This window comes from Erpetoichthys calabaricus, chromosome 16 (assembly GCF_900747795.2).
Source record: "Erpetoichthys calabaricus chromosome 16, fErpCal1.3, whole genome shotgun sequence".
NCBI classification, from domain to species: Eukaryota; Metazoa; Chordata; class Cladistia; order Polypteriformes; family Polypteridae; genus Erpetoichthys; species Erpetoichthys calabaricus.
The window spans coordinates 10,938,736-10,960,585 of record NC_041409.2 but is presented as its reverse complement, the minus strand read 5'-3'; the positions used below and the strand labels follow the sequence as shown (position 1 = coordinate 10,960,585).

General features: G+C 40.8%; 1 protein-coding gene across 3 annotated transcripts in view; it reads left to right on the top strand.

Moving 5' to 3' along the window:
* ston2 (stonin 2) overlaps positions 1-21,850 on the top strand; it is a 311,201-nt gene that overhangs the window by 58,299 nt on the left and 231,052 nt on the right. For all 3 annotated transcript variants that reach the window (XM_028821758.2, XM_028821759.2, XM_051920158.1), the window contains exons 2-3: positions 6,447-6,659; positions 15,388-15,561. In XM_028821758.2, coding sequence (XP_028677591.1) covers positions 6,563-6,659; positions 15,388-15,561 — 271 coding nt within the window. In that variant the 5' untranslated portion in view covers positions 6,447-6,562. The remainder of the gene's footprint in view (positions 1-6,446; positions 6,660-15,387; positions 15,562-21,850) is intronic.

The following is a 21,850-nucleotide window of genomic DNA, read 5'->3' as shown; positions in this document are numbered from 1 at the left end:
CAACTGAGAAGCTTTCTTCAGCCAAATGATCTTGCAATGTCCCGCAGTGTACTGCCAAGTCCAAGAACTGTCAAGTTGTCTGTGAACGATTTACTGTATGCACTGTTTTAATTCTGCTCTGCACTTTATTGTTACTGCGGTGGGCTGGCGCCCTGCCCAGGGATTTGTTCCTGCCTTGTGCCCTGTGTTGGCTGGGATTGGCTCCAGCAGACCCAGGTGACCCTGTGTTAGGATATAGCGGGTTGGACACTGACTGACTGACTGACTGACTGACTTTATTGTTATTGCTAAATCTCAGAACTGTCAGTTTATTGCTGAATTCCTAGGTTGTTGCAGTGATTACAACTCCTCATTTAACACCACTGGTTGCTTTCCTCATTTTTACTTTGTACTCCAGGCTGCTTGTTGTTAGCTGATACATGAAGTATTTTGTACTCTTTTCATTTATTATTGTGCCGCATTACTGTATTGTTAATTGTACCATTAATTGTTAGTGGATGGTTATGTTCTGCGAGGTGGACACTCAAATACGAATTTCATTGTACTTGTTCACTGTACTCCATATTTATGATAATAAAGCTTTGATTGAATTATTTAAGCTAACGTGCTGTGGTACAGATGGAGTGCTAACCTGCAGCTTTGTACTTTACAGTTGTCTTGGACTCTAGACCTGTTAGTAAGTCCCCGAGCTTATTTAACTTGTAAACTATTACTTTTCTTGGTTATTTTTAGCTGAAGGTGGACAGCATTAGAATCCATGAATGCAGAGCATTTTAGACTAATACTAGACAGTCACATTTAATATTTTATTTTTGGATATACACTACAGCTGTGATCACTGTCAGGGTCTTCTATTTGAATATTGTTTGCTTCTGTTGGGTAATTTTTATGAACTTACCGTAGATACTTGCGTATAAGTTGAAAAATTTATGCCTTAAAATTCATTCAAAAAAACAGAATCGACTTATCCGCGGGGCAACACAATTGTCCATAGAATTTGGGTAATGACATTGTACACTCAACGCTTCACGGTGTTAAGTCACCGGTCATCTGCCGTTTCCCATGGTCTTTGAAATAATTAAAATCCAGCAATACTATTGCTAATTAGCTAGTTTTTTTCTAATTTCATTAAATAATTCTTTAAACTGTGAAATACTTGAATTTGAGCATTAGCTTTTACAGGTTTTGGATAACAAACATACCATTAGCTGCCACGTGCAATCAGATTTGGAATCAAAAGAACCAAAGGCCATGCACGCTATCAATGCGATGCAAGCGCAGCCCGCGATTCAAAAAATTTCTCTGCCTACCAGTTTGTGTCGTCTGACAGTAGCTGAAAAGCAGCATCAGGAGAGAGCAGCCTGAAGTAGTCCAGCAGCAGGTGATCTGTCGTGTCCAACAGCAAGCCATGCTGTCTTGTGAAGTCCGGTAGCCAGTTCGGCTCTCACGGATCAATGTCTGGGTATTCCTGCCACGCGAACCTTGCCGTAGCTGCATCGGCTGCGCAAATATGTTCAGCTGGCGCAGCATCGGCTGGTGTCCGATCAGCTGATGCCGGCTTCTACCACTTTTGCTCAATTCCTGATCACTGTCAATAAAATCCGATTCTGAAAAATCAGAGTCCGACTCCGCGATAATGCGCAAAACATCGTCTACCGAGTGTTTTCTTTTCTGCACTCGCTTCGCTCCCTTGTGACAGATCGACGCCATCTTGCAATTGTTTACATTTCGCAACTCACGCACACGCAAGGATTAGTTGCCAAGTCAACGAGTCTAGCATTTCTCCAAGCACAGAGGGAATGCCTGTGACGTGACAGTGAGTTTTGTCGCCATTAACAGCTGATTGTCACCCTCTATCTCTGATAGCTATCAAGTTTTACCCTCGACTTATACGCGGGTCATAACAAATTTTGTAATTTTCAGCTTAAACAATACACTCGACTTATCTGCGAGATCGACTAATACGCGAGTATCTACGGTAGGTGTTGTAGGTGAAAAGGAGGAAGGACCAGCATCCTGGCCAGGATGGAGGATGAATTTTTGCCTAGCCAGGAGGCCATAATGGGTGGATTGGGTGAACGGGAATACCAGGAGCAGTTCATTCTTCTACACGACAGGTGGCAGTGTTCCTCAGGGCCAAAACCGATTAGAATACCCACAGTTTGGCATGGGAATTGAAGTCTGGAACCGTAGCCCTGTTGGGGTCTTTGGTTACCACCAGAAGGTGCTGCTGGGGGAGGAATGTTCTGTTTTCCACACGACCCGGAAGTGCACCAGATGACCTGGGTGTGACACTGGAAGCAGTTCCCAGGTTGGATTCAAAAAGGAGCCCACAGCCTCACCTAATCGAGTCAGAGTCAGGTGGCAGTGGGCAACACTCTACGAGAGGTGGAAGGAGAGAATTTTGGTGTTTGTGTAAGGAAGGTGTTGGAGACAAATAAAAAGCTTTTATTTGAACCTGGAATTGTGTTTGGTATTATTTCTGTGGTCCGGGGCTCAGTGGCGCCCCTTGTGGTTACAGTATCCATTGGGTTCAATTAATCTTTAGAGTATAGTTATAGTTTGAATTTTGATTTGTGATTTGAGCCATCATGTCACCACCATTCTGACTGTTGCTAGAACTGTCCCCAAGTGAGCGTGTCCTCATGGCCTGTATAAATAGATAGTCACCCAGGTGTGTGCTTCCCCATCCGACTACACAAATTCCAAAACCCTTTAAACCCTTTTTTTTTTTTGAACAAATGTTCTTTGTTTTGTTCATTTGGTTTTTTGAATTCTGTGCATTCCTAGATTCCTGGCCGAGGTTACTTTTAGTTGTCCTCCTGATTCTGACCCTCGCTACGGTTTTTAGACTACGTCCCTGTGTATTCGCCCCCTGAATTCTCATGCCTGCTGTGCATAGTAATCACATGGGGGCTGAGTCAGGAGGGGTGGGTGACAGGGTGAAACCCGTAGAAGTTTTCCATACATCCATCTTATTGATTCAGTCCACTTTCTGACTTAAACGACAGTGGGCAGGTTTGCCTTAGGATTGTTGAAGACTGAAATTCAATACCTCATGTATTTCACGCTGACGAGAATAAGTAAGTAGGACTAGTGTTCAGGTCCTTCATATGCAGAGATGCAGAAATCCCTTCTTAAACTGAAAGGCAGCAAAGGCAGCAGTACAAATATTAGAGCTCAAAGATGATCTGTTTGAAGAAATATCCGCTGCCTACATACAACACCCAGATTCAACTCCATGCTGATTAGAAGTCTGCAGCCTGATAAAATTATTGTTGAATAAAGGCAGAGTTGCCCAGTAACTGGTAAGCAAGCTGGGGCTCGTTGCTTGGAGACCACCACACATCTGATGGTGTTGTGACAGAAATGTACCACTTGGAATGACTCTTTGTGTGTCATATAATGTGCGGTTGGATGAGGAACGCTTGATGCATATGGAGGCGCCAGTTTGCTGCACAGGACTTTCAAGGCTCCTGTATTGCTCTTTCTCTGGTGGGAGGGGACCACCTCCAAAGAATAAAACTCGTCTCCTGTGTTGGCGTTGCTCACTTGTTACATAAGTAGCTTTGGCAGTGTTTTCTTAGCGTGTTGTGAACGAAGACACAGTTTTCATAAATACCTGATAAGGAAGGTCACGCTTCTCAGAACCACTCGTTTCTAGAAATGCTATGACAAAATACATTTTCAGATTTAACTTGAATTTAGCTAGAAGCTGTTGTGTTTTTTTTTTATTTGTTACCTCATTTGTGATCATCACAAAATGAAATTCTTCATTCCACATTATAGCTGAGGGCATAACAGAGGCACAGTAGTTAATTTGTCTGCTTCACAGAGTCATCCTCCCCTGTCTAGACGTTATCTGCGTGGATTATGCTTATTCCCCCCATGTCTCTGAGGGTCTTCCTTCTGGTTACTCTGCTTTTCCTTTCACAGACCCAATGATCTGCCTGTCAGATTAATTGTTAGAGTGGGCTCACTGATTTACTAAGCTGCCAACCAGGATTGGTTCCTGCCTTGTGCCCAGAGCTGTCAGAATAGGCCCTGGCCCTCCGACACCCTGAATTGCATTTAAAGGATTTCAAAATGTTAAATTATTCTACAGGTAGCACGGTGGTGCTGCTGCCTCACAGTAAGGACACCTGCGTTCGCTTTCTGGGTCCTCCCTGCGTGGAGTTTGCATGTTCTCCCTGTGTCTGTGTGGGTGTCCTCCCACAGTCCAGAGACATGCAGGTTAGGTGCATTGGCGATCCTAAATTGTCCCTAGTGTGTGGATGCGTGTGTCCTGTGGTGGCCTGGCGCCCTGCCCGGGATTTGTTCCTGCCTTGCGCCCTATGCTGGCTGGGATTGGCTCCAGCAGACCCCCGTGAACCTGTGTTAGGATATAGCGGGTTGGACAATGACTGACTGACTGATGACATTATTCTACGTTATGGTTGACTGTAAGCAATGTTAATGTTAGAGCTGTTGACTCAGCAGCTCAAACAAGGCTACATTTGGCATATCTCCTCCTCTGTGTGTTGGATGTGATTGTTGGCTTTACCATGGGCATGTGCTGCAGGTACAGTCTCCAGCTTGTGGTAAACAAGTCTGTGTAAGAAAGGACAGAGCTGGTTATACTTCCTTAGAAGGCTGGCGTCCTTCAACATCTGCAATAAGATGCTGCAGATGTTCTATCAGATGGTTGTGGCGAGCGTCCTCTTCTATGCGGTGGTGTGCTGGGGAGGCAGCATTAAGAAGAAAGACGCCTCACACCTGGACAAACAGGTGAGGAAGGCAGGCTCTATTGTTGGCATGAAGCTGGACAGTTTAACATCTGTGGCGGAGCGACGGGCGCTGAGCAGACTCCTGTCAATCATGGAGAATCCACTGCATCCACTGAACAGGATCATCTCCAGAAAGAGGAGCAGCTTCAGTGACAGACTGCTGTCACCGTCCTGCTCCACTGACAGACTGAGGAGATCGTTCCTCCACCACACTATGCGACTCTTCAATTCCACCCGGGGGGGTAAACGTTAACATTATACAAAGTTATTGTCTGTTTCTACCTGCACTGTTATCAATCTTTAATTTAATATTGTTTTTTGTATCAGTGTGCTGCTGCTGGAGTATGGGAATTTCCCCTTGGGATTAATAAAGTATCTATCTATCTATCTATCTATCTATCTATCTATCTATCTATCTATCTATCTATCTATCTATCTATCTATCTATCTATCTATCTATCTATCTATCTATCTATCTATCTATCTATCTATCTATCTATCTATCTATCTATCTATCTATCTATCTATCTATCTATCTATCTATCTATCTATCTATCTATCTATCTAAACCTGTAATAGTGTAAGGAGCTTCAAAAATGACAACTGAGGTAAACATATGATGAATCGCTGCCTCTAAACGTTCACTGCAGAGTTTACAGGGAAGGCTGCTGGCCGTCTGTGTCATGAAACACAAAGGGCAGAAATTTAAAATTGTGTGCCCTATGGGCTTTAGCTGTCAGTATTCTCAAATCACGGAGTGTTTTAGAATCTGTCTCATTTTCAGTTACTTCATTAAAAAATGTTTGGAAATGCTTTTGAACAAATAAAATTAACAAATGACATGGCTTTCACAACAGGCAAATTTGAGAGAAGTATCTGAAATTAACAGCGGTAAAATCTGCCACTGATTTATTAATTGACACAATTCTGTAGATTTTCAAGTTTGGTAAAGAGTAATAAAAACTCACTGGTTTATTAGTTTATTACACAAATTCACCAATAAACCAACCGAAATGATAGAAATAGGTACTGTATTTGAAAATAGCCGCCTGTCAGGAATAAACTGCCAGGATCCTGGTCTGTCTGTAACACTGTGACCTCAGTGCTGGCTCTTCTGCACTTGCTTCCTGTCCGATATTCAGCTCTCTTCAAAGCTCTCGTACTGCCTTGTGAGAACTTCATAGCACTCTGCACACTAACATGGCAGTACTGCTGCTACTAGCACCACTACTAAAGGGGGTTACTGCATTACTCCAGGGTACTTATCTACTTGGCTTACAATGCAACGAAAAAGCTTTCAAAGCTCGACAGATAATTTCTATTTGTGCTACTTTGTCCATCACATTTGTCATGCACTCTTCTTTGAAATTTTGTATTGTAAGTAAATTTTATTTTTAAAGATCCTTTTGAAACTTGCTATTAAGCTTGTCCCAGTAGTGCCTGTTTTGTTTCTGTGTTGATTTTGATGTAGTGATCTGTGCGTATATTTCATAAGGTACTGTGGTTTTGCTTGTTCTTGTTTTTGTTTGATATGGTCCATGCTGTTTATTGTACCATATAAAATAAATATTGATTATTTGATTAAGTCTTTGTCATAATATGCCTTTATCTAACCAGATTTAATCTTTTCATTTTCTTAATTAATTTGTTAATACCGTCTCTGATTTATCCTTTATACAGCAATGAAACCACTTAAATGCTGATTACTATAAATCAAGACTGATGGATAAATATTTTCATCAAGAATCCAAACAGCATATCATGCAGCCTTAAATACAAAGTATAATGAGTCCACAATGACACCTGAATCTAAAATGAAAAGCAACACGGAAAGGCTGGGTTGGGTCTCATTTGACGATGAACCAGTTGCCACTTCAAAAGTACAAAAGCCAGGTAAGAGCTTTTCATTTACTTGTGTAAAAAATGTGAGCAGAAATACAGCACGGCAGAAAAGCGGTTACGTACTTTATATTTTACTGTGCATTTTAGTGAAAAGTGTTAGTTTTTCTCAATAAATGTGTACATCTGCCTGGTTGTTCATTATGAATGGATAATCAAGACCCAATTGCCAGTTTTAATTTATGTTTCAGCAACGATGTAGCTTTAGAGATCAGGCTACGCAGTTTCACTGTCTTCAGTCAAAAGTAATGTCTTAAGAATTAAATGGCGAAGAAAGTTAACAAATTCTTGATTGTTTGCTTTGATAACCTCAGCTGAGTTCAGTGTTGGACAAAATCAGGAAATTCATTCTGCTGTTTCTGAACTCACTCTTGATGTTCAGGGTTGCCATCTATCTATCTATCTATCTATCTATCTATCTATCTATCTATCTATCTATCTATCTATCTATCTATCTATCTATCTATCTATCTATCTATCTATCTATCTATCTATCTATCTATCTATCTATCTATCTATCTATTTTGACAAATAGAGGCACTGTCGACCCCTTGAACCCTCAGGTCAGACATCAGACACCAGATAAAAGTCCAATAATAATATTTATTATTATAAATAAAGTGCACAAAGCACCCTCCTCTCCACAATACTTAATAAATCAATAATCACTACAATAAACAATACTCAGTCCTCCACTCCCAGATGCTTAGCCACCCTGCCTCCCAACTCAGCTCGTCCGTCTGGGATTTCCCAGAGTCCTTTATAGTCTGTGACCCGGAAGTGTCTCTGTCCCTCAGTCCATGTGACTTCTATCACTTCCGGGTCAGGTAAAAACTTCTTTTCTTCATCAGCCCGGAAGCACTTTATTTCTTCCAACCATGTGACTGGGATTTACTTCCGGGCTGTATGGAAAATAAACGTCTCTGTGTCTCCCTGCAGCATCCCCTGGCGACCCTGACGTTATCCAGCAGGGCTGTGTATTAAAACTCCATAGTCCATGATGCCCTGCTAGAATTCAGGGCATCTCCACGTTGCAAGGAGGGCTCCATCTAGTGGCCTGGGGGTATTGGCTGGGATGAATGTCCTGCCATATCCCACACTATCTGTCTATAGTGCCTTTCACTTCATCTATCTATCTATCTATCTATCTATCTATCTATCTATCTATCTATCTATCTATCTATCTATCTATCTATCTATCTATCTATCTATCTATCTATCTATCTATCTATCTATCTATCTATCTATCTATCTATCTATCTATCTATCTATCTATCTATCTATCTATCTATCTATCTATCTATCTATCTATCTATCTATTACTTGTATGCACCATTACAGGACAAACAGGAATACAATAAACTGTTGAATATGTGTAGTTATCGGTTCCATTCAATTTATAAGCAGCATTTATACTGCTCATTGTCCTTTTCCACCTGGGATAGGTTTAAGCCCTCCCGTGACCCTGGTCTGAATTAATCGGGTTAGAAAATGACATGACATATTCACCATTACTCTACCTGTAGAAAAAAATTGAACCCCACCATATGCTGGGGATGTTGGGAAGGATACCTTACTAAGTGTAACAGCAAGCCTGAAAAGAAGCTTTGCAATCAAACACAGGTTTAATATGAAACCTGGCACAGATGGCGCCGTGTTAAAGCATACTGTAGGTGAAAGGGAGACACACTGGACAGAGTGCTCACAGCTGGCAGCCCAAGTTAGTGTGCAGTGTGCTGGTGTCGTTCCTGTCACCTGTAATTGGAGGAACTCTTTGCTCTTGTTAGAGAAAGAACAGCAATTGACCGAAGGAGGTTCATGAACCGACCTTACAAGAGGGCAGGAAGTTCAAGCGTGAATGAGCATTTGGCGAGAGGTTTGTAACAGTCTGTTTGAGCAGTAGGATGGCCAGCATCAGAAGAACTGAACTGAATATCTCAAAACCTTAACATGTCTTTGAAACCTAAAGGGCTCAGCTAAGATATAATGTTAGCATTAAGCTATGAAAAGTCAGAAATCGTAGCAAAACACATTTTTAAATGGCTTCCTGTACTGATTGTATTAAATGTCCTTTTTATCCTTTGTACTGAATTCAAAAGCTTCAGTCAGCCATAAAATTTCTAAGTACATACCTCAAGATGATTTAAAATGGCATGTCTCAGATCGAAGTCTGATAACATTGGAATAATCTGCTGTGTGCTGTTTAAGTAACAGCGCTAGGATGTTAACGAGAGAGTTAGTAAACACAATGCTCCATTAAAATCTCAGGTATTCTGCTCATATGTCACTTTGAAGAAATCAAATCCCCAAGTACTGTGTGTTGCACTGGCATATGTTGTTTGGGAGACTTTTGCAGGCCGCCCGCCTCTTTGAAATAATGCCAAAGGCATGCCATAGTTCTGCATGCTGTAATGAGCCATTTGTCGCCGGTCTTTTCAGAATGACTGTCAGTAGTCAGGATTTCACTGAAGTATAAAGGGACATCTCTCAAGGGGAAGGATTTGAAACTGTTTATATGACACTAATAAAATGGCACTATCTTTTTGATCCTGATCAGGCAATAAATAAGGTGTCTAATATATATTAACTTCATTAATATATGTTTGTGCATGGGGGTTTAATGTATATTTATACTGTACATATTACAGATTTGATTTTTTTTACTTTTGCCCAGTGTGATGGCACAGTTTTTAATTATTTTGGGTCTCAGGATGGGTGAGGAGATTGAATGTTCTTTGCCAATTTGTGTGAGTGTCCAAACTGTTCAGAGATGTACAGTTCAGTGAACTTGTAAAAGGAAACTGGTTATGTGTGAGTGAGGATGAAGGTGAATGCAATTTTATTCTTTGAAGGAATGGCGTCCCATCTGAGGACGATACACTTGAGGGTGAAGGAATAGGCAAGAAAATAAATGGGATTCCAGGAGACATTTAGATGTGTAGATAGATATTTTGCTTTACAGCATCAGTGTTGCTTGAATGAAGTTCAGTATATTGGTGTGATCAGAATTAGGTTGGACACACCAGGACAGGCTCTAAGTCCATGGGACCCTGAATTGAATTAAGTGGAGTTTGAAAATGGGATGGGATGAGATGAGAGAGCAAGTCCATTCATAAAATTGATGGATAGATCAATACATTCTTATTAATTTCTCATTAATTTCCATTGAGTACTTATTTATTCATATATACGAAGATGGGCTTTATGTTAGAATTTATTTTAGTGCATCGCAGTTGAACAAATAGAATTTCATAAAATAAATGTCCAACCAGCAATAATGGCAATCTATTCATTAAAAATAGGGAAAATAGCAAATTCAAGTGTAACATTTTTAATTGTTGATCTTTTACTAGGTATCTCGCCCACTAATTTTATCATTTAATTTTTTCATCTGGGTTAAATAGTGTGCCTGGACTCCATTTATCCTTATTTGCTAGGTAGCAGCACTTGTCATGTGGCCTCTTTTGTATAAAAGGCAGCACTGTAGCAGTAGCAGCAGCAGCCGTTGACAGAACTGTTTTGTTGTTTCCAAAAGGTTAGATCTGAGTGGTTAACTTTATAAATCACAATGAGTTATAGAAATAATTAATCAAACAAGGTGGGTTTCAGGAATAAGTATGGGTTGAAATGTAGAAATCTTCATAATTTCAGGAATTACCAACTAATTCTCTCTCATTTTACCCAAATGTCTTTGCTTTATTGAAAAAAGTTTGGACAATAGCATCACATGTACACATGTGCAGGTAGGACGTGCCTAACGGGGACACAGCAGCACATCAGCCAAAACTCCTAGGGGGGGGTGGAGGATATAATTAGTGTTCAACGCCAAAGAGGCCACAACAAGTACATTAATAATGAAAGTTAACTTGGAAGCCTAAACTTATAAACTTAAGCCTATACTTCCTTAGAAGACTGGTGTCCTTCAACATCTGCAATAAGATGCTGCAGATGTTCTATCAGACAGTTGTGGTGAATGCCCTGTTCTACGCGGTGTTGTGCTGGGGAGGCAGCATAAAGAAGAGGGACGCCTCACGCCTGGACAAACTGGTGAGGAAGGCAGGCTCTATTGTAGGCATGGAGCTGGACAGCTTGACATCCGTGGCAGAGTGAAGGGCGCTGAGCAGACTCCTGTCAATTATGGAGAATCCACTGCATCCACTGAACAGTATCATCTCCAGACAGAGGAGCAGCTCAGCGACAGACTGCTGTCACCGTCCTGCTCCACTGACAGACTGAGGAGATCGTTCCTCCCCCACACTATGCGACTCTTCAATTCCACCGGGGGGGTAAACGTTAAAATTATACAAAGTTATTGTCTGTCTGTTATACCTGCATTGTTATTACTCTTTAATTTAATAATTTAATGTTGTTCTTTATCAGTATGCTGCTGCTGGAATATGTGAATTTCCCCTTGGGATTAATAAAGTATCTATCTATCTATCTATCTATCTATCTATCTATCTATCTATCTATCTATCTATCTATCTATCTATCTATCTATCTATCAAATTCTTATAATAACAAAAACAAAGTCTTGGTCATACCACTGTTCTTCAGCTTGGAGGTTTTCTAGCCTCTTAAAATCTATTTAACTATATGTACTTTCTACATCTGCTTATTCAACCAGGATTTTTTAAGTACTTATTTCTAGCCACCAACATCACTTTAGATAGATAGATAGATAGATAGATATATAGATAGATAGATAGATAGATAGATAGATAGATAGATAGATAGATAGATAGATAGATAGATAGATAGATAGATAGATAGATAGATAGACAGACTTTAGAATAAATCCAGTCATCTAGCCTCAAATGCTGGCGGAGAGCCTGTTGGTAATCAGTAAACTCCGACAACTGTGTCGTGGGAGAAGCAGTTATGTAGATGGAGGACACCCACAACTTCAATTTCGGTCCAGTCTGTCCCTCTGAAGCTTGCCAGTAGCACTTGTTTTGTATGTTTTCAGGCTAAACACTTGATGCAATGCTTTGATTTTATGCTTACAAAGGAGAGACTCATTCTTAGCTGGCTATAGGGTGTCTGCTTCGTCAAATTCTTGAAAAGCATATCAGATATGATAAGTAATAAAAAATTAAATAAATTAACATAAGAAAAATGTAATAAGAATAAATAAATTAAAAGAGTAAATGGAGATGCCTTTGTGTCTTTGAAGCATTAAAAATGATTAATTTTACTTTGTACTACCAGTTTGGATGCTGGTCTGCCATCTGGCATACTTCACTTTATATGGCACCTTTCACATTTTTCGGTTATAAATGGCTCCGTAATTAACCAATTAGGTCGGACTGTTGGCAGGAACTTGCCATATTCTAATCCATGCATCACACGATTTTTCATTGGAAAACATGTCTGCCTGAGCAGCAGTTAGGAAATTTGCAGTTCAGCGGTCCAGTAGAAATAAATCAGAGGCTAAAGCACAATTCACACAGGGCAAGAAATCAGCTTATTTTCCATCTGGTGATAATGCCAGAGGCCTAGTAATGAGCCAAGAGCAGTTAGGATGCAAGCGGTTTGCAGCTCCGTGTAGAAGTGAGATCTTAATGCTTTGTCTTGTACTTTGTGAGATACCAGACAGTTGATAGCACTAATTGCTCTCTTCGGGGACATCTGCTATATTATTCTTTAAACCATTGTCAAAATAATACACTTCCCTTGCAATATTTAGAGTATTCCCACTCTAAAATTGGTGATAATAGCCCTTTTTGCATAACACAAACACTCTGTAAAGTCTCGGTCTGTAGTAGCGTGTTTGAATGATTGAAGAATGCAAGATATCGGATTTTGACATTTTACAAAATGCTGTCATAAAAACAAGTTGCCAAGAGTGAAGACTATCTGAGATGGAGTAGAAAAGGGATACAAACTAATGGTTGTCTTCTTACCATATGTTTATTTTATTCTGCATGAATTCTTCAATTCCTTTTTGGTTATAAAAATGTTAAGGATTTATTTTTGTCTGCATCACCCACAGCAATACCACTATCCTGAGCGTCTGTACCCTCAAATCAAAACAGAAGTGGTTTTGAGAAGATTCAGTTTTGATTAATCACAATCATTGGGAGTCTAGGAGAGGAGGACTGTTCCACTTCCCACATACTTATGTTCTTAATTCAATTAACAGTACAGACATTTTCATTTACACTCTCTTTATGCATTTGATATGAAGCCAGAAATGAATTTGCCATGAAAATATGAAGATATCTGGCTGAATAAATTGGTTATTTCACAGGGGTTAGTGTTGCTGTCCCATCCTAGACATGGATGCCACACCTGGTTATGGCCTGTGTAAAGCTTGCATGTTCTTCCCATGTCTGTGTGGGTTTTTCTCCAGATACTCCAGTTTTCCTTTCTCGTCTCCAAAGATGTGCTGGTTAGGCTATTCTAAACAAGTTACTAACAATTAATTAAAATAGCAAGTTATTTTTTCAACCAAAAACTGGTGATCATATTGATTAGCACAGAAACATAATAACATACATAGAAACACCAATGTGAGAACATGTTTCTGTATTCAGTATTTTCTTATATTTTTGAGCTAATCAACATTATCACCATTTTCCCCTGAAATAGATACAGTAATCCCTCCTCCATCGCGGGGGTTGCGTTCCAGAGCCACCCGCGAAATAAGAAAATCCGCGAAGTAGAAACCATATGTTTATATGGTTATTTTTATATTGTCATGCTTGGGTCACAGATTTGCGCAGAAACACAGGAGGTTGTAGAGAGACAGGAACGTTATTCAAACACTGCAAACAAACATTTGTCTCTTTTTCAAAAGTTTAAACTGTGCTCCATGACAAAACAGAGATGACAGTTCTGTCTCACAATTAAAAGAATGCAAACATATCTTCCTCTTCAAAGGAGTGCGCATCAGGAGCAGAGACTGTCATAAAGACAGAGGAAAGCAAACAAATCAATAGGGCTGTTTGGCTTTTAAGTATGCGAAGCACCGCCGGTACAAAGCTGTTGAAGGTGGCAGCTCACACCCCCTCCGTCAGAGAGAGAGAGAGAGAGAGAGAGAGAGAGAGAGAGAGAGAGAGACAGAGTTTGTTTTACAATCAAAAATCAATACGTGCCCTTCGTGCTTTTAAGTATGCGAAGCACCGTGCAGCATGTCGCTTCACTAAGCAGCTGCACAAAAGATAGCAAAGTGAAGATAATCTTTCAGCATTTTTAGACGAGCGTCCGTATCATCTAGGTGTGCTCAATCCCCCTACGTCAGGATCAGAGAAAGTCAGCGCAAGAGAAAGAGAAAAGTAAGCTGGGTAGCTTCTCAGCCATCTGCCAATAGCGTCCCTTGTATGAAATCAACTGGGCAAACCAACTGAGGAAGCATGTACCAGAAATTAAAAGACCCATTGTCCGCAGAAACCCGCGAAGCAGCGAAAAATCCGCGATATATATTTAAATATGCTTACATATAAAATCCGCGATGGAGTGAAGCCGCGAAAGGCGAAGCGCGATATAGCGAGGGATTACTGTATTTTGTGAAACAATAACCTGCTTCTTTAATTACTGTTATTAATTTGCACTACAGGGTTATATATTACATGAGTGAACAGTTTTTCTTTTGTATTCTAAAGCAGCCCATTGTGAATGAGGGGGTGTGCGTGAGGGGGCCCTGCTGCCAAGTGGCATCCTGTTTAGGGTGTGCACCTTGCACCCAGTGTTGCCCAGATAGATCCTGATCTCCTGTGACCCTTAAATGCACTAAGTGGGTTGAAAATGTATGAATTGTTAAATATTTGTAATACAGTAGTACCTTCAGACTTACAGTACTTCTTTAGAACAAAAAACACCAGCCTTTGGATAATTAGTAGAGTTGTCTTTTTAAAAAGTGCCAACACCTTAATGAAAGAAAGTAGTTTATTTTTTTAAGACTTGCATTACAGTCTGTCTTGAAGAAGAAATGTTTCTAGCTATGGTGCTTAGTTGGATTGCGTTCCACCATCTTCTTCTTCGTCTCTCGTCTGCTCCCATTAGGGGTCACCTCTTCTTCCATACCTTTCCATCCTCTGCATCTTGTTCTGTTACACCCATCACCTGCATGTCCTCTCTCACCACATCCATAAACCTTCTCTTAGGCCTTCTTCATTGCTTTCCACCATATTCCCTGTGTGGCGTTCATGACCGGCCGGGACGCCCAGGAGGACCGGAGGAGGGCTTGTGAATCCTCCGGAACACGAGGGGGCGTCCTCCCTGGTGGCTGTGGGGAAGCTCATCCCTGTAGGGGCCCGTGGTCACCGCCAGGGGGCGCCCCAATGCCTTGGGAGTGTTGGACCTCAGTACTTCCGCCACACCGGGAAGTGCTGGGGGGAAGAGAATTAGAGACACCCGGTGGACTTCCGGTTTCACTGCTGGAGCATCCGCCACACAGGGGTGTGGCTACGAGCCCTCAGGAAGCAGCTGGAGCCCTTCCGGGGTGAATAAAAGGGGCTGCCTCCCTCCAGTCAGGGGCAAGAGTCGGGTGGAAGAAGGACGAAGCTTGGTAGGGAGGAGTGGAGGCGGACCAGAGACAGAGAAGGCATTGTGCGTGTGGCCAAGGACTTGAGGGGTGATTGGTGCTGCGGCACTGGGTCTGTGCACTGTAAATATGATTAATAAACGTGTGTTGGGTGAAACCATCGTGTCTACCTGTCTGTTCCCCACACCTGATAAATTGAATTTGTTTTTTTTCCTTGTTATTTCCTGATATTAGATGGAAGCCACAGCCTGCCGCAGAGTGCTTCTGGTTTGCCTGTTCAACAAAATGTTGAGCTATCCACAGCCTCTTCAAGTGTCTCAACTAAGAAGGATATGCCCAGCACTTGGATCCAATTTGATGACAGTCCTTGGACCAGTAGTCATCCTATTGAGCCACCATGCCCAAAAGGTAAGGAAATGTTACTTTAAAACTATACGACAGGGATCACCTCTGGGTACCACATTACCCGTGTACAACATTGCATTAACAAAGCAGTGCAAGGTTTAATGGGGAAAAAATAAGCTTATTGACCAAATAAAACACAAACATTATGCATGAAGAATAAATGATGAATAAAACCTAAATGACATTTGGGGTTGTCTTTTAGGAGAAGAGAACACTTCCAAAATCCTGGGCCCAAGTATCACAGAATGGCTTCTCCTTAACTTATGTCACTGTGTCCGTCTCTCACTCAAATTCTCTGGCCTCTCCACCACCAATTCGCTAGGCCACTGGCATTTACTGGCCATAGAACTTGACCATGGGATTAACTTTAACAGTCAAGAATCCTCTGAAATCCCAGAGTACTACGGGAGCTCATAATTATCTTTTGGTTTCAAGATCTCATTTCACCACTGCTTGGCTGGAGAAGTTCAACTTGCTTCCACCTGGTCCCCTGTGATCTTTCTTTCACTTTAGTGAGATGTGTTATTTTTTGCCCTGACCACAATCTATAATGACAGGGTTCCACTTCTGCTACACCTGAATTGTCAGAGGGTTTCCTTGTCCCTAAACCATGTAGTTTCCTTCATGCCCCTAACAACTTTTTTTCAGTCTGTCCATTATTCACAGTAGTTTTTCTGAAATGGCATATCAATGTTATTTCCCAGTAACGTTTGCCAAAATATGACAGAGTCAAAGGTGATTTCAGATTAAGTCTAGAAGTAGCTTTTTTTTTATCAATTAATACATTTACAGGATGCTTTTCAATATTCATCTCCTGAGAAGATTTGAAGTCTGCAAGCCCACAGAGTAAAGCTTCTACTCCTCTGTTTTGAGAGATGCCAGTTGGGATTGTTTAGCCATTTCATAATGATGTCCCTGGGAAGTTCCCGATGAAATATGTGTGCCAGGAGCATACGGAGAAGGTGTAGGAAACAGTCTGGGAGTCTCTGCAGATCCCCCAAGAGCATTTGTAATCTCTAGTTGGGGGAATGGGTGTCTCCATTGCCCTACGCAGCACAGTGCTATCATTTTCTTCACCTTGACAAACACAGCTTTCTTTTTTCGAAAAAATTCTTTATATTTTGTAATACAATGTAGTGCTTCAGATAGGTAAACCAGAATTGGGAAATATCTCTCTACACTCTAAAAAGAGAAAAAGGGCTCTTTTTGATTTAAGGTAATTTTAGTAGTTGTAATGAACTACAGTATATTAATATGTTTGTTCACCTAATGTAATTTTTTGAAAAACCTTGCTGTCGCTTAATGTAACTTCTTCTATTTAGTCTAAAGCAAATAATTGCTTTGGAGACCTTGCCGGCTCCGACCCCTGTGATGTCACATCTGGGCTCGCACCAATGGCAGAAGACCTACATGAGCCCGACCCCTTTGACTTCACTTCCTGTCTCCCCCTTTAAAAGCCTCCACCTTTTCCCTATTCCCTCAGTTCTGTTTGGACTCGGTTTTGTGCACATCACTGCTGTATTATTTTGAAAAGCAACTTTGCAGCCAGGAAACCAAATTATACGGGTGGCTGCCCCAAACCTTTATATGACTCTGCCTTGAGTTTGTGACTATATATATAGAATTTAAGTTGGCATTACAGTGAATACAATAATGGACAAAATTTTAATTTGAGTTCATCCATCCATTATCCAACCCGCTATATCCTAACTACAGGGTGACGGGGGTCTGCTGGAGCCAATCCCAGTCAAAACAAGGAAACAAACCCCGGGCAGGGCGCCAGCCCACCACAGTTAATTTGAGTTTTTAAAGAAATTTGGTTTGAGCTAAATACATTTTTTGCTTTTATTCAAGTTTTTGAAAAGGTTAAAACAAACTGAAATGAATTAAGTTTACTCAAATACTTTTTAAAATTTGAAAGAAATCAATTAAATTGCTTGTTACCTTGTGAAGTAATTTATTTAGGTTGATCCAACAAAACATTTTTTACAGTGTATTCATAATCTAATTCTTTGTAATCAGATTTGTAGATCCTCATTTCTCGATTTCATTCGTTTTCTAACTCTCACCTCGCTACCTTTTCAAGTCAGTGATTGGGGCTGCGGTTGTGTTTCGGCTATTACTGTTGGCATATTTTGGACTTTTTCATATATGAAAATTTCACAAAAATGCCAAAATAAGAGAAACACTCTTTACATTTTCTTCTCACAGGTATAAGTTAGAGAAATCACTGAACTTGTGTCTGCATACTCTGTAATGGCCTCCTGTCACATCAACGTTTAACTCCTGCCTCATGTCCAATGCTGCCAGAATAGGTGCTGCCTGACTGAGATGATAAATTCGATTACGCAGACCCCATAAATGGACGGATTAGCTTTTTAAATATCTGCTACACATTTCTTTGAGGATGAGAATGAGAATAGCATCATAGTAAGCACCTTAATGCTTTGAAGAGTTTGATGATAGCTACTCAGCAGCCTCCGTCCTGCTTTTCTAAATAATTCACGACTTCATTTTGTTCTAAGCATCCTCAGACAAATTGTGATTATACAAATGATTACAAGAAAGTAATAATCCTCAAATGCATTTTTTGGTCTGTCTTCAATAAGACCACATCACAATGATAAGGTTTTAGATGTTATATAGAAATGTCTCTGTGTTTTACCTCGATTAATCCCACCATCAGCAGAGAGAGAAAGAGAGAGATCTTTCTATGGAGGAAGCTGCATATTTATGGGGTTGGAACTCTCTGTTACTCAAACTCTATGCAACATTATTTTATGTTATCTTATAAACTCATGTCCCTAACCCTGAATGCTTTTTGAATGATCTCAAATGAGACTAACACAGGAAATGGGCATGTGTAGTGTGGCAGAGCCGCACAGTGAGGTGGGTGCTGAGCAAATCTGTTCGCTGACCTCACCAGGAAGTGCTCTGCTCACAGCGTTCGGTAGCAGTATCTTCTCAGCCAAGGCTGGGAGCCTCTTTTATCTCTCGGGCTGGTGTGAAACTGATTATGAAGACCGTTGTAATCTGGACATTGTAGGGTCACAGCTGGTCACTCGCCAACTACGACAGTGCAAATCTGTGAACTGAGATGGCTTGTGGTATGCAACCACAGCAAAATAGCAAGAAAGTACTAATATAGAGTGTAGCTGATCAGTAAATGGTCAGATTGTCCAAAATTACACAAAATCTGAGAATAATGGACCCTACAAAGGGCTCAGTGAATGGCTGGCATGATTGAAATGAACTGGAGGACATTATTAATGTTACACTGACACCTTGCATTTCCCAGATGATCACATTTACATGTAATTTTTTTTATAAACACTAGGGGGCTCCGCACCCTGCTCGCTTTGCTCGCCAACCCCTGTGTTTGGTTAATCCATCCGTCCATCCATTATCCAACCCGCTATATCCTAACTACAGGGTCACGGGGATCTGCTGGAGCCAATCCCAGCCAACACAGGGCACAAGACAGGAAACAAACCCTGGGCAGGGCACCAGCCCACCACAGGGCGCGCACTCACACACACCAAGCACACACTAGGGACAATTTAGGATCACCAATGCACCTAACCTGCATGTCTTTGGACTGTGGGAAGAAGCACCCTGAGGAAAGCCATGCAGACACGGGGAGAACATGCACACTCCACACAGGGAGGACCCGGGAAGCGAACCCAGGTCTCACCCAGCGCCACCGTGCCGCTGTTTGGTTAATCGGATATACAATTTTAAAAGCTTTTTTTTTCTTTGGAATTGTTTCAATTTCATTAGTTGTACTTTTACTTTAAAGGTTTATTAAAAAAATATTTGGAATTACCTTTTCTTCAAGATCGCATAGAATTTTGAATCTGTTTTTGGAGACACATTGTGACAACGCAACGTATAATCGCCCGTGACTGAATATTGTTTCTGTTTCTCTAATAAATAATCTGACTTTTTCTAATGTTTGTCCCTGTCATTTGTTAATTGTCATAGCAAAAGCTATTCTCACGGTAAACTGTAAACATTTTAATACAAATGGCATATCACGATCTCCTTTGGTGTCTAATATTATTGGTGGAATATATACATCACCTTTCTTGTCGCCTGTTAAAATTTTTCTCCGCGCTGCTCTTTCTTCTTTGCATTGTTTCATCTAGAACGTATTGTCCTTATACGCTTTATATGTGCGGATTTACAATTTAAAGAGATTGTTATTTTCATGGGAATTGTTACATATGCATTATTTTGACTTTTACGTTAAAAACTTTTGTAAAAACAATACTTGTCCTTTATTTCCGGCCCCGTGCATGGTTACATCTCTTTCTCTCAAGACGTATAACACTCCTCGCGTGGGTTTGGTATGCTGAACGCATGCTAAGCATCGGATCATCAACTGTCTTTCTGCTGCTGGCGAGCTGCCTGTTCTGCTTGTCGCACGTCGTTGTTTTAAGAGCTGGGAGCACATGATGCGTGTCGGCCAAAAGCAATCCAACAACTGCTTGGTTAGATGTCTGTGGACTTGTTTTAAATGATGGCTCACTGCCTCACAACCTCGCGTGACGTTGTAAAAACAATAATTGTCCTTTATTTCTGGCCCCGGGCGTGGTTAAATCTCTTTCTTGCAGGACGTATAACGCTACTCCCGTTGTGAAGTGGGGGGGGGGGGGGCAGCTGTTGCCGCATCGTGTCTTGCAAGAATCTCATGTTCTATATCCCTGCGACACGCTCCGTGGCCATTCTCTTTCGTCTCGTGGGTCTTTTATTTGTCTTCCGTGATGATCACATATCGTCTCCTAGTCATTCCATCCCACAGGATTTTCTTTTATAATAGAGAGATGATGCTTTCATCCAAAGTAACCTACAAGGCACAAATTCACAAATAAAATTTCTGTGTAAATACTATGGTATTGAATCAATTGTGCTTCGGTGCTCACGTGTGGAAAATGCAGCACAGGCAATATGTCAGACATTTTAGCAGTGTTTCTTGCCGCCTGGGGTCACAGGGTCTTTGGGTGAACCAAGAATGAACTGAATCGCGAAGGAGCCTGTTATCAAGTCTCCCCAGAGGCCCACTTTTTGTACTAGAGGGCTAGGAAGCAGACATTGATGGCTTCAGTAATGAATGTGACAGTTTTTTTCACTTGTTATATCAAGTGTGTTGCCAGACAGGAGTGTACTCTTTAAAAGCAGAATATGGTCCTTTAACTCAGGGGTGATTCTCTAGCCAGTCAAGAGATAAAGATGCTTCCCTTTTGTTTTGAACTGATTGTAGTTATCAGGCAGGCTAATTGCCTTTCAGCATTGATTTTTGTTTACTCCTGTCTTGCTTTTGAATCTTTGACTTATATTTATTGTCATTTTGTTATTGTTTCCTGTTGTCATTTTGGTTTGCAGTCACTGACATTTTGTACATGTTGTTGATGTCAGAGGGTTGCCATTGCTATCCCACGTATAACCGGGAGTCTCTTTATGTGATGGTGGTATATAAGTTGGCAGTATGTGCTTGTCATTGTCCAGGTTTCCAGACAAATATTAAACTGTATATGCTATAGCTATTTAGGGAAAGGATTTTTAGGCAGAAGGATTTATTGGTTTTGGATTATTTATGACTAGTTTTGACTAATGTTTTGGTATTTTGACGATTGGATTCTTTGTGTTATACTATTGAAAATAGGAAGGATAATTTTTGAGGCCAATCAAAAGAAGAGATGTAGTCAAAACTACCGTATATACTCACGTATAAGTCAGGTCTTGAAACACTAAAAAATTACATCCCGGTTTATACTCCCATTCAAATATGCAACAGTTACATTTTTTTTAAACATCTTCTTGCCTCCTCCAGTCTCGAATCAGCAGCAGTGCAGTTACCAATTGGTTTCACTACTTTAACAATGTTTAATTGAAAAACAGCTTCATATTTTCTTGTGATCGAACGCTCCATCGTAGATAAGGGATGCTCTTACGATAAAGGTGTGTGAGGGTGTGAGATACAACAAACACACAACAGTGCAAACGTCACTTCGGAATAGTTTGGGTATTACCGTGTGGTCATGTAGGCATAATACATAGAAAAAGGAGGCCATGTGCTCCGTGGTTACTCTCTCAGGTGGGCATTAGCATATCATAATCTCTTAGACCAATAGCGTGAGTTTTCCGCATTTGACATATTAAACGGTAAAATCAAGTCCCGACTTATCCGTGGGAGAACTTATCCGTGAGTATATACGGTAAATGAAGGTCATAAAACCTGACGACAAAGGCAAAACACAACTCAAAAATCTTAGTTGAACAAACAAGCAAA